This window comes from Gobio gobio (genome assembly GCF_949357685.1).
Source record: "Gobio gobio genome assembly, chromosome: 14".
Taxonomy (NCBI): Eukaryota; Metazoa; Chordata; class Actinopteri; order Cypriniformes; family Gobionidae; genus Gobio; species Gobio gobio.
The window spans coordinates 50,318,538-50,335,027 of NC_137107.1; the positions used below are offsets into that span (position 1 = coordinate 50,318,538).

Sequence of the window (16,490 nt, forward strand, 5' to 3'; positions counted from 1 at the left end):
TAGTATAATAATTTATACTAAACCCTAGAAGTCTGCTATTTCTACCACATAAGAAAAACTTGAAAGAGCTCTTTGGTAAAATAAACATAAGATGTTGGTAATGGTAAACATTTTGATTTTGGTAAACATTTGGTAAATCGCAATTATGACTCACTAAATCATATAATTAAAACATAAAAAGTGAAATTATGGCTTAAAAGATGCATAGAAAGTAATAATTAAGCCTACAAATTTTTATCTAATTTCGACTATTTGATCTCATCTCATAACTAACTTGTATGTCATATTTTCGAATGTCTGTGTCATAATTTAGACATAAGTCCTTAAAATGTCAAGTTGTGGCTTAGTATGTCACAATTAAAATTTTCCAAAGCACGATTTTCCTTTTCTTATGTGGCGGAAATGGGCTTTCATACATTCAATTAAGAACTGACCCATGAAGAAACACTCCGTATACTTTATTAATATTTTTAATGTCCATTCACAGAATCACATGCAGAAACGTCATAGAAATGTATTTCCTAGATTGATGACTAGTACAAATGTGAGGAAACGTAAGTAAATTCTTTAGTATGTTCAAGATCTTTCAGTTTTGGATGTTGCTGCTGTTCTCATTGTTGTCCATTAAATACGAAGAGGGGAAAATCTGCTTAATTAATTCTGCCCAAAACTAGTTATTGTAGATATGGTTTACTGATGATGTATTTAAAAATTCCACCAAACGATTGGTTCCTAAACCAATGAGTTCAATCACAGCAGAACATGCGCACGTCATTGAGGGCCGTGTCATCTCCGACTCCCTGCGGTGGCTCCACCTTCGTCTTGATGCCACAGATTCCTTTTCCTCCACATTTCTCACTCCAGTCGCCCCAAACGCCCCACGACGTCCCAGATCCCTCCAGTGTTTTGGCATTCCCACTGCAGTTAAACCTGGTGAAAATTCAGCACATAAATGTTTTTTATTGGCATCCATGGATCCACGAAGAACCTTTAACATCAATGGAACCTTTACATTGCAGAGAAGGTCATTTATAATGGGGGAAAATGGTTCTTTTAAGAGCTGTCTACAGAACAGTTCTTTGAAGAACCCAAAAAGGTTCTTCTATTACATAACCTTTATTTTTTAGGGTGATATTTTGGTGTTAAATAACTCCGTTTGACCAGGTCACTTGATATCGTACTCGGTTACTGAGGTAACCTCGGTTCCCTGAGATAAGGGAACGAGTATTGCGTCAAAGACGCTTTGGGAAAACTCCTTTTCTCCGAAATACTAAAGTCTTTTATGAAGTAACGCAGTGCTTACTGCACAGTCAAAACAGTCTTGAGGCTTACTCGCACGCTATTGGCTGTTCAGTGGGAACTGCTCGAACCAATGGCAGAGCGGCGTAACTGAATTGGCGGGGCATCTGCCTACACTGTTAGACATTTCTGTAATTTGTACAGTTATTTACTATATATCACCCAGTATAATACTGTAAATTCTCTTTACAGTAAATAACTGTAATTCCCGTTGCATCATGGGAATTTTCTATGACGTCAAACACCAAATACAGTGATTTCCTGTATTTTTTAAAAATAAAGTACAATACTGTATTTACCACAACGGCCTCTTTGGCACAATTGGGATCGCCAGGATTTGCTTTAGATTTATATTAGGAACCATCAGTGCAGCGTTGAAAGTTTCACCCGAGGAGAGAGCTCACGGTTCCAGAGAACATTATGAGCTGTGTCCGGACAACCTGCAAAGATTTTTTTCATCCCCCGTGAGAACAGCAAACAAGCAAGGTAAGTGTGATTTGTACTATCCGCGGTTGTATGCACCCCAATTTTAGCTTGTCAGCATTGGTGCTAAAAACTGAGGTAAACCTAACGTTTTATTTAAAAACAATTTTTTATTGAATTAGATTAGGAACCGTGCAGCGTTGTAAGTTTTGCCCGAGGAGAGAGCTCACAGACCGGACAACATATACTTTACATAACGTTAGGTTATCATTTGCTTCAGCTTTGGTGCTAAAAACTGAGGTAAACCTAACGTTTTATTTTTTAAAAATGAGTTTATTGAATTAGATTAGGAACCAGTGCAGCGTCTTAAGTTTTGCCCGGGGAGAGAGCTCACGGCCCGGACAACATACTTTACATAAACGTTATCATTTGCTTCAGCTTTGGTGCTACGTTTTATTTTTAAAAAGACTTAGTGAGTTTATTGAATTAACTTTACCAATAAAATGAAGATTTTGTTTATCGAGCATATTAAGCGTACATTAGGACGACGTTAGTTAGTAAATTAACGTTGGCCACTAGTTGCGAAAATAACGACGTTAACAAGCAAAGATTACATTAACATTAAGTCAAGTAACTTGGCTAATGAAATATTATCTGTCAGCGTGTAGTTAACGTTGGTCACAGGAGAAAAAACTAAGTCTTTTTTGTTTCTTACATTTGGATTGACATGATTTATTTTACATTTTAAATAAGAATACCAGGAGCCTGCCTGTGCTGTGTGACACTGGAATGTCTCGGTTACGTATGTAACCCTCGTTCCCTGAAGGAGGGAACGGAGACGTACGTCGGAACTGACCGACGAATTGGGATCTGATCTCAGAGACCAATCTACTTCGAGTGTATTAAAAACGAGCCAATGGAGATTGGCATGCGTTCCACGCATTCCACGCACCGCCCCGCAGCGCGGGTATAAATAAGGAAGTGGAATGCTTGATCATTGCTTTTTTCTGCTGAGGAGCCGAACTAGTGACTCGGCCCCCTAGCGGAAGCACAGCACCTGGCGACGGGACGTACGTCTCCGTTCCCTCCTTCAGGGAACGAGGGTTACATACGTAACCGAGACGTTCCCTTTCAGTCGGTCACGTTCGACGTACGTCGGAACTGACCGACGAATTGGGATCCCTACCAAAACGCCAGGGCGCTGGCCCTTCCAGCGTCCTGCTTGAGCGCACTGGACCGTCTTAGATGGTACGGAAGTCAGGGCTCCAAGCAGGGAGGTCAGTCACTGCTGTTTCTGCAAGACCCACTCAGTGTGACTATTGGATAACGCTGGGAAAGCGTGCCCGTCTCGGGAGATGGTACGCTGCGGGGCCACGTCCTTCGTAGAAGGCTAGGTGGCAGAATACACATAAGGACTAACCTGGCAGGGTAGTGCAACATATGGCAGTCTCTGGGGTGGTTCCAGCCTGGTCCCAGGGGGGAAAGAACACGCCCAGAGACGACAGAGCGGGCTCTGTCAAGGGAAAGACACGGGGCTAGCCGAGTAGGGTAGCTGGTACCGTGGAAGAATACACATATGGGGTAGCCGTGAGGGGACCGCTACATATGGAACCCAGCCTACACACACGTTTCACAAGCATACGGGTGCAGGCCTGGCGTCAGACGGCCGCAACGTCTGGCACCGCAGGGGTGACGGAGGAGCTCGACAGGGTTAGCCGTTTCCGGGGAACACAACTGGAGAAAATAGACGCACGTATCTGGCCCAGAGGGCGGGAGTGGCGTTGCAAGCCGACACTTAGAACGGGCACTTAGCGCTACTGGCCACTGGGGGCGAGGATGCGGGAAGATACCGGCTCTACACGGAGGCTATAGAATCTAGCGAACGTGTTAGGTGTCGCCCAGCCCGCAGCTCTACATATATCTGTCAGCGAGGCGCCTTGAGCCAGCGCCCAGGAAGAAGCAACACTCCTTGTTGAGTGTGCTCCTTCTGCTGGCCTCCGTAACAGACGAAGAGTTGCTCTGAGGTCCGAAAGCTTTGAGTCCGGTCGACGTAAGCGCGGAGAGCGCGGACGGGACATAACAAAGCCTGGGCTGGGTCTGCCTCCTCCGAAGGCAGCGCTTGCAGGTTCACTACCTGGTCCCGGAAGGGAGTGGTAGGAACCTTGGGCACGTATCCAGGCCGGGGTCTCAGGACAATGTGAGAGTTGGCCGGCCCGAATTCTAGGCACGATTCGTTGACCGAAAGTGCATGCAGGTCCCCTACCCTCTTGATGGAGGCCAATGCCGTCAGAAGCACTGTCTTCATAGACAGGATTTTAAGCTCCACAGACTGCAAAGGCTCAAAGGGAGGGCTCTGAAGTGCTCTGAGCACTAGAGCTAAGTCCCAAGAGGGTAACGAGTTTGGACGAGGAGGATTTAGCCTCCTCGCACCTCTGAGGAACCTGACGATTAAGTCGTGCTTTCCTACGGACTTACCTTCGACTGCGTCGTGATACGCCGCTATTGCTGCGACGTACACTTTGAGGGTGGAGGGAGACAGCCTTCGCTCCAGCCCATCTTGCAGGAAAGAAAGCACGACACTAACCGAACACCTTCGGGGGTCTTCCCGGTGGGAAGAACACCATTCAACGAACAGGTTCCACTTCAAAGCGTAGAGGCGCCTCGTAGAGGGGGCTCTAGCAGAAGAGATTGTGTCCACCACTGCCTGTGGTAGACCACCTAGAACCTCCGCGTCCCGTCCAGGGACCAGACATGGAGTTTCCAGAGGTCTGGACGCGGGTGCCATAGAGTGCCCCGTCCCTGAGAAAGAAGGTCCCTCCTCAGGGGGATCGGCCAAGGAGGGGCTGTCGCGAGGATAGTTAGTTCTGGGAACCAGGTCCGGTTGGGCCAGTAGGGCGCAACTAACAAGACCTGCTCCTCGTCCTCCCTGACCTTGCACAGGGTCTGTGCAAGAAGGCTCACTGGGGGAAACGCATATTTGCGCAGGTCCCGGGGCCAGCTGTGCGCCAGTGCATCCGTGCCGAGGGTGCCCCCGGTCAGGGAATAGTACCACTGGCAATGGGTCGAGTCCGGAGAGGCAAACAGGTCTACCTGTGCGGCTCCGAAGAGGTCCCATATCAGCTGGACCGCCTGGGGATGGAGTCGCCACTCCCCCGGAGGTGTCGACTGGCGAGAGAGCTCGTCGGCTGTCTGGTTCAGCGCACCTGGGATGTGAATGGCACGAAGCGACCTCAGATGCTTCTGACTCCAAAGGAGGAGGTGGCGGGCGAGTTGGAACATGCAACGGGAGCGTAGACCACCCTGACGGTTGATGTACGCAATGGCCGCAGTGCTGTCCGTACGGACCAGTACATGCTTGCCACGTAGCGGCCCCTTGAGGCGGTGCAGTGCCAAGTGTACTGCTAACAACTCGAGGCAATTGATATGCCAATGCAATTGAGGTCCCGTCCACAGACCTGAAACTGCATGCCCGTTGTACGTGGCCCCCCAGCCCGTGGAGGAGGCATCCGTGAAGAGCAAAGCATGCCTGGACACTTGTTCTAAGGGCACCCCGGCCCGGAGAAACGAAGCGTCGGACCATGGGCTGAAAGTTTGGCGGCAGTAAGGAGTCACTGGGACCCGGTACTGGCCGCTCTGCCACGCCCACCTCGGGACTCGGCCATGGAGCCAGTGTTGAAGCGGTCTCATATGAAGCAATCCGAGCGGCGTTACCGCGGCTGCAGATGCCATATGCCCCAGGAGCCTCTGAAAAAATTTCAGTGGGACCGCCGTCCTGTTCTTGAACGAATTCAAGCAGTTCAACACCGACCGGACCCGCTCTTCCGTGAGGCGCGCAGTCTGGCTGACCGAATCCAGCTCCATACCGAGATAAGAGATCCTCTGTGCGGGACAGAGTTTGCTCTTCTCTCGGTTGACCCGAAGGCCCAACAGGCTGAGGTGACTGAGCACCATGTCCCTGTGTTCGCACAACTGCTCCCGAGACTGGGCGAGTATAAGCCAGTCGTCGAGATAGTTGAGGACGCGAACGCCGCGTTCTCTGAGCGGAACAATGGCTGCCTCTGCGACTTTCGTGAAGACGCGAGGCGACAGGGACAGACCGAAGTGCAAGACTTTGTACTGATATGCCTTCCCCTCGAACGCAAAACGTAGGAACGGTCTGTGTCGAGGAAGGATAGACACATGAAAGTACGCGTCCTTCAGGTCGATCGCTGCAAACCAATCTTGGGGACGGATGCATTCGAAAATGCGTTTCTGCGTTAGCATCCGGAACGGGAGCTTGTGCAGGGCCCGATTCAGGATACGCAGGTCCAAGATTGGCCGTAACCCACCCCCTTTCTTGGGTACAATGAAGTAGGGGCTGTAGAACCCCGCCTTCATATCGGCTGGAGGAACCGGCTCGATCGCGTCCTTCGCCAGCAGGACATCGATCTCTGACCGCAAGACCTGGGCATCGCTGCTCCGCACGGAGGTGAAGAGGATGCCCCTGTACTTGGGAGGCCGGCGAGCGAACTGAATCGCGTAGCCGAGTCTGATGGTACGGATGAGCCAGCGAGACGGCCTGGGGAGCTGAAGCCAAGCCCCCAGAGACCGTACAAGCGGGACCAACGGCACCACAGACGTACCCGGGGTGGGGCAGCGAAGTGGAATAGACGGACCCGACTCGGGAGGCCCGGAGGCGGCCCGGAGTGTTGTCCGAATATTCCAGGGTGGGGCAGAGTGTGGGTGAGAAGGCCCGGGGGCGTTCTCGGTGCCCATACTGCTGCCCCCTGGCGAGGGGGAGAGGGGAGGAAAGAAGTGGCAAGGCCCGGGGGCGTCGCGCACTGCCAACCTAGCCCTCTTGGGGCCCAGGGAAAATAGAAACTGCTCTTTTATTGAAAATGTGGGTGCCGCTGGACTCCGGAGAGCCAGCGGCAGAGATGTGATACCAGTCGGGGCCCCCCGGTCCTCCTCCGGGTGGTGGGAGAAGGATGCGGACATCATCTCCCTCAGAGCAGCTCCCGTCTTCCCTGGGCTGCCCGTCTCAGGGCCGCTTCCCCTTGCGCTTGCCGGCTGGTTTAGCGGAGCCCTGAGCGGGTTGGGCGCCTCCCTTACGTCCGGCACCCTGCTTTCCCGGTGGAGGCTGCTGCTTGGGCTTCGCAGGGGCGGAGGCGGACGCAGGGGGACGCCCTCGGCGACGAGCAGGCGAAGGTGCTGCCGACGACGACTGGGTGGAGGCAGCAGCGGGTCGTCGGGGCAGGATGTTTTTGATGGCCTCCGTCTGCTTCTGGGCCACCGAGAACTGCTGGGCGAAGCTCTCGATGGCGTCGCCGAAGAGGCCGGTCTGACAGACAGGGGCGTTGAGAAACCGGACCTTGTCGGAATCACGCATGTCTGCCAGGTTCAGCCACAGGTGGCGTTCCTGGACCACTAGTGTGGACATCGCCCGACCCAGGGAGCGTGCAGTGACTTTCGTCGCCCGGAGAGCGAGGTCAGTCGCCGCACGCAGTTCCTGCATAACACCCTGGTCGGAACTACCCTCGTGCAATTCCTTTAGCGCCTTGGCCTGGTGGACCTGCAGGAGCGCCATGGCATGCAGAGATGATGCGGCTTCCCCGCAGGCGGTGTAAGCCCTGCCCGTGAGACCGGACGAGAACTTACACGCCCTGGAGGGGAGACGCGGGGCACCCCGCCAGTCCGCAGCGGTCTTGGGACACAGTTGCATCACCACAGACCGCTCGACTGGGGGGATTCCCACGTAGCCCTTAGCCGCACCACCATCGAGAGTAGTGAGGACGGAGGAGTCAGTCGACCGTGAGCGAGCGTTGTAAGGCGCTACCCACGATTTCGTGATCTCCTGATGCACTTCCGGGAAGAAAGGAACCGGGGCGGGGCGCTGAGAACCAGCACGGGCCGTCCCGAGAAACCAATCGTCCAACCGCGAGGGTTCGGGACACGGTGGAGGGTTCCACTCGAGCCCGACACTCGCGGCGGCCCGGGAAAGCATAGCCGTAAGCTCTGGGTCGGACTCGGGCAACGCTGTCACACCCGAAGGGGGCAGCGCAGCCGAATCTTCATCCTCAGAGCCCATTAGGTCGTCCCCCGATGCTGCAATCGACAGCATGTCCTCAGCCGGAGCCCCAAAAGAAACGCCTGGGACCTCCCGGGGGAGGCCAGCGCGCTCTTCTGGAAGCTCCACCGGCGCAGCGGAGGGGGGAGGGGCCCGAGGAGCCATTTGACCCGTCGGGGAAGCCCTCACAGTAACCCTCAGGTCCCCACCAAGGCCATCAGCCAAAGTAGCAGCCCTCTGCTTTGCAGCGGGAGGACCACTAGATCGGGGGATGCGCAATGGTGCTCCGCCTCTTTCGAGGTAATGGAGTCTGGACCGTAAAACTGCGATGGTCATGTTCCCGCAATGGGAACATGAGTCATTCACGAACGCAGCCTCAGCATGCTGAACGCCCAAACACGTGAGACAACGAACGTGACCGTCAGCTGGGGACAGATATCATCCAGAAACACACGGTTTGAATGACATCTTGAAAAAGACGCAGGGTCAAACCGTGTTGCTCTTTTAGAAAGGAAACTGCTCTTTTACGTGCTGAAGCACTCAGGGAGATGACCGCGGCACCACACAGTACAAAGGTGCAAGCCTGTGTGTGCACTCAGAATAGGAAACGCCCAGCGAACCAACAGCTGATCTCCGTCTGAAGCGGCACTCGCTGACGCGCCGTCACACCAGCACTGGAAGCAGATCCTCTCACGAGACTCGTCAAAACACTCTTCGTAGAAACAGGAAACAGGAAACATTCGCTGTTCGGCTCCGAAGTAGAAAGCAATGATCAAGCATTCCACTTCCTTATTTATACCCGCGCTGCGGGGCGGTGCGTGGAATGCGTGGATCGCATGCCAATCTCCATTGGCTCGTTTTTAATACACTCGAAGTAGATTGGTCTCTGAGATCAGATCCCAATTCGTCGGTCAGTTCCGACGTACGTCGAACGTGACCGACTGAAAGGGAACTCATACAACAGTAAGTAACGTTACCCCTCTTTGTTTCTCCACATATTACTGTTAATTCAATGTTTTTCTTGTATGTTTTAGTCGGGTCTGTTTAACTGAATCACAAAATGATTACGTTTTTCCTCTTCTTTTTAGCTAGCCATGTACCATGTTTTTTTCATAAATTATATTATACTGAAATAATCCAAAACTGTGTTTGTCCAATTTTTGGATGATTTTGGTAGATGAAATATAATTTATGAAAAAAACTTGGCAAAACTTTAGAATAATGTTGATCACGTGCAAACCTGAATACATTTCTGAACACAAAAGAAGATAAAGAATGTTTGTAACCTAACAGATTGAGGCACCATTCACTTCTATAGTAATTATTTCCTACTATGGAAGTGAATGGTAAATGACAGAATTTACTTTTTTTTTTTTTTTTTTTTAGGTGAACTATCCGTTTAATGACGGACCATTATTCTAAAGTGTTACCAAAAATTTAAAGCAAAGGCACTAAGGGTGAAGAAATTTAACATATCTTTATTCTCTCACTTAATTTTCTCTTGCTTAAAGTTTTTTTTCGTGAGGAAAAACCCAGAGGAGGGAACAAGATGCACCACCAAAACCGGAGTGAGACGGAAGACCGGGGAAGTTGTTAACAGGAAGACCACTGTAATCAACAACAGAGTGTCATCCTTCCTTCGCCACCTAATGGAGTTTGAATGGAAAAACTGGTGAGACACTTTTTTAATAGGATATGTAATGTACACAGGCACTTATGCTGCATTCACACAGGGCGTCATGCCGATTAGAAATTTTGTCTGATTTGAGACAGCGCCGACGCCACGTGACAGTGACGTATGGCATCAAAGCACCGCGAGAGCGATTCGAGAGCAGTCGGCTAATACAGCCGGTGCAGTTTCTCCAGAGCGACTGCACAGACTTTGATGACGACACAGCTGTTCCACGATTGGCCAGATTCTCTGCATGACAGTGATCACGTGTTACATAGGTTACATTGTTGTTTTTGATTAAATAGTTTATGAAATCGTGTTGAGGTGATTCAGTAATATTACTTTTTTGGAGCAGTTTGTTTGTTACTATTATGTACTGACAGTTTTCTTTAGTTTTTTACTCCATATCAATTTTGTTAAGCTAAATAACAGAAACACCTCTCTGTAATATGCAATCAGGTTCAGCATCACTACAAAGTACATTCTTCAAAATATTCATAGCATTGAATCACCAGCTAAAACAAAAACTGAACATTTCATTTCACATCTTCATGAAGGCATTGCAGGACTGGATTAAACTAGACAGCATACGTTTAGCTAGGTGTACCTCAAAGTGTTAACTGTGTATAAAATACTATTTTATCATTATGATGAATTGTAATGGGATTATTATTTTTTATTAAATTCAAACAGTGTAAAAAGTTTGTGTATACTCAAATTGTATGACTAACTTTATATCATTCTTATCTAGAGGGACTTCTTCTTGCCATAATGGAGCAGAATCCTGGTTCCTGTTTGAAATCATCAAATGTGCAAGATGGCACAGACATGAAACTTGTGTATAATTTCAGAATTCATTTGCTTTTTTATGTTTATATTTTATTCATGTATATGAATATTTTGCACCAAAGTTACAGTATTCATCAACTATTTTCTGCAGAGTTTTTAAAATTGTAGCTCAAACAATAGTGTGGGGTGCTAGCAACACCAAGGTCATGGGTTCAATTCCCAGGGAAAGCAAGAACTGACAAATTGTAAAATGTGTACCTTGAATGCACTGCAAGTCACTTTGGATAAAAGCATCTGCCAAATGCATACATGTAAATACAATGTAAAATAAGTGACATTGAATGCACTCTGATTGCTTTTATACATGATTTTCTGAAAATAAGATATGATTTGAGGATGTTTTAAAGTGAACTTTTTCCACACATTTACATGTTTAAGTTAAAGCACTTACAATGTTTTAAATAAAGAATTGTATATTTCATAATAATTGTGTCTGTTTGGATTACTTCTGTAGGATAAATTAATGTAAGAATTAATGTAATTCAGTTAGAATTTATGATTGAATAGGATTAGGATTAATGCATTGTTAACCAAGGTTTACAGTAACGGTACTGTATTACATAATTACAGTAACATGTAGTTACTTTAAACTGAAATGCGGTTATTGTACTGTAAATCTCAAATACAGTAACTTACTGGCAACAGTGTTGCCAGTAAGTTACTGTAAAATCTCTTTTAAATGTCTAACAGTGTATAAAAGACGCTCAAATAGCGTGCAAGCACTGTTTTGGCTGTGCAGTAAGCACTGCATTATTTCATAAAAGGCTTCAGTATTTCGGAGAAAAGGAGTTTTCCCAAAGGGTCATGAATGAGCCTCATGCAGTGACGTGTTTATGCAGCTTGTTATGGAATGCTGTTATGATTCCAAAATAATTTTTAAATAAATAAAACCATCACCTGATGTTGTTTGCGGCCGTGTCGTCCCAAGTCCCTTGGCTTGTTTCCACTCTCAGCTGAAAGGATGTCAGGAATCCATTCGAGCACCATTTTATATCTGACCATTTACCCCAGCTGAGAAAAGAATGTGATAATGGACATTAGTGGTTTAACCAGTTATCTATTATGTTTTTTTCAGCTTTCTTCAGTGTGAAATGTTGCTGTTTGAGTATGAAAAATGTTTTCAAAGTCCCTCCAGCGAGAGTTATTCTCTATATCATTGTCACTGTTTCTGAACTCTTGAAACGCCTCCATTATAGTCTTGAGTTTTCTTCCGGGAACCAACGCGTCACAATATTCCTCATTTAAATCATTCATAAGCAGAATAAAGGGGCGGGCCTGGTTGAGTTAGTTAGTAGTGTGTTGAAACTGCCAGTTATGGTAAGGGGCGGGACATTTCCCAAACACCAATCACAACACACTGCTCCAGCCGACCAATCAGAGTACATTGTGCTTTTCAGAAGGACGGGCTTCATAGAGACAGGAAATAAACAGAGCGTTACTGACAGACTGGGAAGAGAGGAGCCGCAACAAGAATATGAGGAAATAATGGAATGGTTGTTGGAAGCTTAAAGGGTTAGTTCACCCAAAAATGAAAATTCTGTCATTAATTCCTCACCCTCATGTCGTTGGACACCCGTCAGACCTCCGTTCATCTTCAGACACAAATGAAGATATTTTAGTGTAAATCTGATGCTGAGAAAGGCTTCAGACAGGCCTCCATTGGCATTCAGTACATTTACACTCCCAAGATCCATAAAAGGCACTTAAAACGTCTTTACAAAGTCCATCTCACCACAGTGACTCTACAATAATTTTACGATGCGACGACAATAGTTTTTGTGCGCAAAAAAAATCTAAATAACACCTTTATCCAACTTGTTATTTTCTTCCGTGTGTGCCTCCACGACGCAAGCGTGATAATATGACGCAGATCCGGCGCTCGGACACATGACCCAGAAGAGATTTGTTTACGAGCAGAGGAAGACGCGCGTATCTCAGCTGTTGAATTCTACATTGATCGTGCTTTAGGTCTCGGCGTAGTTCTCAAAATCGGGTTAAAGTGTGCATTTCATGGATTCCCGAACCCCGGCGCTACGTCATATTCTCGCGCATGCGTCGTGGAGGCACACACGGAAGACAAGAACAAGTTGGATAAAGGTGTTATTTTGATTTTTTTTTTGCGCACAAAAACTATTGTCGTCGCATCGTAAAATTATTGTAGAGTCACTGTGGTGAGATGGACTTTGTAACGACGTTTTAAGTGCCTTTTATGGGTCTTGTGAGTGTAAATGTACTGAATGCCAATGGAGGCCTATCTGAAGCCTTTCTCAGCATCAGCTTTACACTAAAATATCTTCATTTGTGTTCTGAAGATGAACGGAGGTCTTACGGGTGTCGAACGACATGAGGGTGAGTAATTAATGACAGAATTTTCATTTTTGGGTGAACTAACCCTTTAATGGTGGTGACGTTGAAGTCGTGTGATCGTGGTGTAGTTCATTTATAGTCTAGGTTTAGCTTTAGACTTCTGGCGACTGTATTAAAGCTTCAAAATGTATAAAAGTTGTTTATTTGTGAAGATTATCATGTTGAACAAAGCATCTAAGAGTGTTTAGTGAACGATTTTAAGCGCTCTCCATGAGCAGCATCTCTGTGTGTCATCATAATAATGGCAGCCCACTAGGTTTTGGTACAGCTTCTCTGTGTTACGTCCAGTTTAAACGCTTCACCTTCCTACATCGGATTGAACTGTGGCGTAGTCCTCGTACGGGCCTGATGAGCTTTTGGACGGGTCGATGCAGTGAAGGCGAATCCCATTGAGCGCTGTGTTATCACCAACCAGCGATTCCCACATCCCTGCCACCTTCAGAAAAACATCTGTTTAGAGCAGTGTTATTAACTTAAATTAAGACAAAAACTAAAACTGACTAAAACACACAACATAAACGGAAATGTGAAGACTTCAAATAGCTGGGCGATAGGATATTTTACATATGGCGTCGTTATAAATGATTTGCTACACTTTTTTTTGTGAGTATACTGTATGTATGTGGGTAAAGTTGGCTATATGTACAGTACATAGACTGTATAAAACAATGGACATAGTGTCCGTGACGTCACACGTAGGTTTCTGAAAAGCATTTTTGAAGCCCAAAGTGGGCGGAGATGGCCATCGCGATCTAGGCAGCGCGTCACTCCCGGATAACGGAAAATGGGCAAAGAGGCAGGACGTGTGTCATAAATTCCCTATGTGTTTGTGGACTTTTTTTGTTATTTCGTGTCTTGTGCCATGCGTTGTAGTTCTTTGTAGTTTTCCCAGGTGTTTCCCATTTACCACACCCCCTTGTTATCTTGTTAACCTTGTTTCCCTTTGTGTATACCCCAGTGCTTCAGTTGTTGTTTGCCAGTCGTTGCTCCTGTATGTGTGGTCCTGTCGTTGCGCTCCTGCCTGTTTTTAGATACCCTTGCTCTTGGATGTTGTTTGTTATTAAATCATTCATGCCGCACTTGGATTCTCACTTCATCCCTGCTCACACGTTACAACGTGGGTGGACTAACAGACAGCAGACAAATGTCTAGTAGTGACAGCAGCAGCAATCCACCTGTCACTGAAGTGGACACTTGCATGAATTATAAAAATCGACAGAGTTATTTGAGTCTCTTTGGCACTGATAAGCCGACTCAAGAGGGTTAATTATGCAGAGGTTTAATATAATTTAAATGGATGAGTTATAAAAAACATTAACCCCCCTCACAGATGTCATGAAAGGCAAAATTAGCTGTATAGACCAAAACCACTTTTTGTACCAGGCTGTAAACATATTTTTTCTGCTATAAAGTTGGGCACTTTGGCATTTAATATTGGTTGACATTAACATTAACCAGTAGTCTGCATGACCTAGATTGCATCACCCAAAAAACTAATTAATTCTGATAACATCACAAAAATAATTTATAACCACAATAATTGTTCAGGAACATGAATTAAGAAAGTAAATCAAGTCATTTTAAATTTCTTTGGTTACCAGTCCAATTTTTTACGACTAAACCTCACATTACTAATAGTTACTAACCTTAAGACTAAACCCTGTGGCGTACATTCCAGACGGACATATTTCCTTCTGCCCCCACGAGCCCCATATCATCCCGTTCTGGACCTTCAGCTCTTTTCCGACGGATCTGCCGCTCACATACGCCCCAAAAACAGCCAGAAGTGAAAACAGCGTCAAATGAAGAGCTCTGGACATGGTTTGAGAGCCGTCCTGATGTCTTCTACTGGAGCCCAGAGCAGATGTGTGTGTGTGTGTGTGTGTGTGTGGGGGACTCAATGTGGGACGTTGACCCTCCATTAACAGCATGATCTAAGTCCAACCTGCACAGCAAATAGAACATCTAAATGTTATCATTGTAAATGATAGACCAGATTTGATCAATATTATGATACTATGGTTCCAGACTGTGACGGTGTAAACCTAAAACAACTCAAATATTACAGTAAATAACCTGCATGTAATTGTAAACACATAATAAGACAAACACCAAGCAGGTCAAATACTTGGACAAAAACTACAGTATACACACACACACACACACACACACTTTTGAAGTGTCTGCAGAGACCGTGTCAATTAGACTCCCCTGAAATTGCATCGTCGATATGTCATCCTCAATAAACCCGTCTCCGGCTTGATGACTCCGATTGTTCGAATATTACAATTTAATAATTATTTAATCAACACATCATCCTCAATAAACCCGTCTCCAGCATGTTGCCTCCGATCTTTCGAATATTCCGATCTATTATGACCTCTGACCTGTAAAGTTACCAGAATAATGATCATACGCTGTTTGTTAATTGGCCAGAGGAGAACTGGCACCCCGACTGAGCCTGGTTTCTCCCAAGGTTTATTTTTCTCCATTAGGTCACCTGATGGGGTTTTGGTTTCCTTGCCACTGTTGCCTCTGGCTTGGCGTGCTCAGTTGGGGACACTACATTTTTCAACTAAATATACAAATAAATCTAATTATTAAACTAAATTAACCATATGAACTAAATTACTTATCTAAAGCCCACACTGTCACTGTATGATAATTGAAATGAACTGATGACATCACCGTTTTCTCCAGAATGGCTATACGGCTGAATAAAATTATGTTGCATTATTTTCCTTTTTAACACTGTAAAGCTGCTTTGAAACAATCTGCATTGTAAAAAGCGCTATGTAAATAAGGTTGACTTGACTTGACTTTTCTTATGCTTTGATGTCTGACTTGCTTTGTAGAAATTAAGTTCCCTTTCAGTCAGTCACTACGAGTTACATCAGTGACTGACGGAATGGAGGTTTCGCTTAGAAGCCAATCACCTTCGAGTTCTACAAAACGAGCCAATGGCAAAACAATGCCATGGGTCTGTGAAATTTGCATGGCGAACTGTGTGTATATAAGGAGCCGCGCATGCAATCTTGCATTATGTTTCTGCTTCGGATCCGAGTGCATCACTAGCCTTCTGCGCTTTTCTCTACAAGTAAGATGAGCAACGTCTTGTAGAGAAAGGTGTTGGTTTACAGTGCGTTCCAGCGAGTTCCGCATCCCTGCTGCTGATCTGTGCAGTGATCTGCCACAGTGTGTGTGTGTTCTCCCTGGGTTTTTCCTCTTCTAAAAGAGCTACATGGGCACGTCTTTTTCAAGATGTCTTGCCCGTATGTTTCTCAGTGCGGCCGCGTCATTCATCCGTCTGACAGCCACGAGCACTGTCTAGCATTTTTTGGCTTTAATCACACTGAGGCAGCGCTCGTCAAGTTTTCACTGAGGGAACATGACCATCGCTATGTTCAGATCGAGACTCAATGACCTCAGAAGGGGTAGTGTCCCCTCTATCATTCCCCAATCCGAGGACCTACTTTGGCTGATGGCCAGGGTGTTCTGAGGGTTACGGTGTGGGACACCCCAACGTGTATTCCTTGGTCCACACCCCCCTCCACATCACAAGCTGTGGAGCTTCCGATTGAGATGGCTGGTCCTTCACGCCAGGGATGCCAGCGTTTCATTCGGGGCTTCGGCGGATGATTTGATGCCGATCGCCGCATCACAAGGCGGGCCTGAGTCCTCTGGAGATGAGGCTTTTCGCGGGCAGCTGTGAACATTGGGCTCCTGGGCAAGGGGCACACTGATCACCTGCTACCGCCACCAGGGCCTTTCTTCCCGGAGCTGCATGAGAAAGTGACCAGTTCTTAGAGGCAAAGCCTGTGGATTCTCATCCAC

At 46.9% G+C, this 16,490-nt stretch overlaps 1 protein-coding gene across 2 annotated transcripts; it reads right to left on the bottom strand.

Annotated features, from left to right (window-relative positions):
- Positions 1-438: 438 nt before the first annotated feature.
- Positions 439-14,554, bottom strand: LOC307137895 (vitelline membrane outer layer protein 1-like). 2 transcript variants are annotated; one of them, XR_013817969.1, is made up of 5 exons: positions 14,303-14,554; positions 12,959-13,092; positions 11,187-11,300; positions 695-930; positions 444-521 (listed from the first exon to the last, which is right to left on the bottom strand). XR_013817969.1 is itself a non-coding variant. In XM_079835902.1 (4 exons), exons 1-4 carry the CDS (start codon positions 14,474-14,476, stop codon positions 747-749), a joined length of 606 nt encoding a protein of 201 aa, XP_079692028.1. In that variant the 5' UTR covers positions 14,477-14,554; the 3' UTR covers positions 439-746. The 2 variants fall into 2 exon arrangements, 1 of the variants encoding a protein (XP_079692028.1); XM_079835902.1 differs by having other exon boundaries at positions 439-930.
- Positions 14,555-16,490: the final 1,936 nt, after the last annotated feature.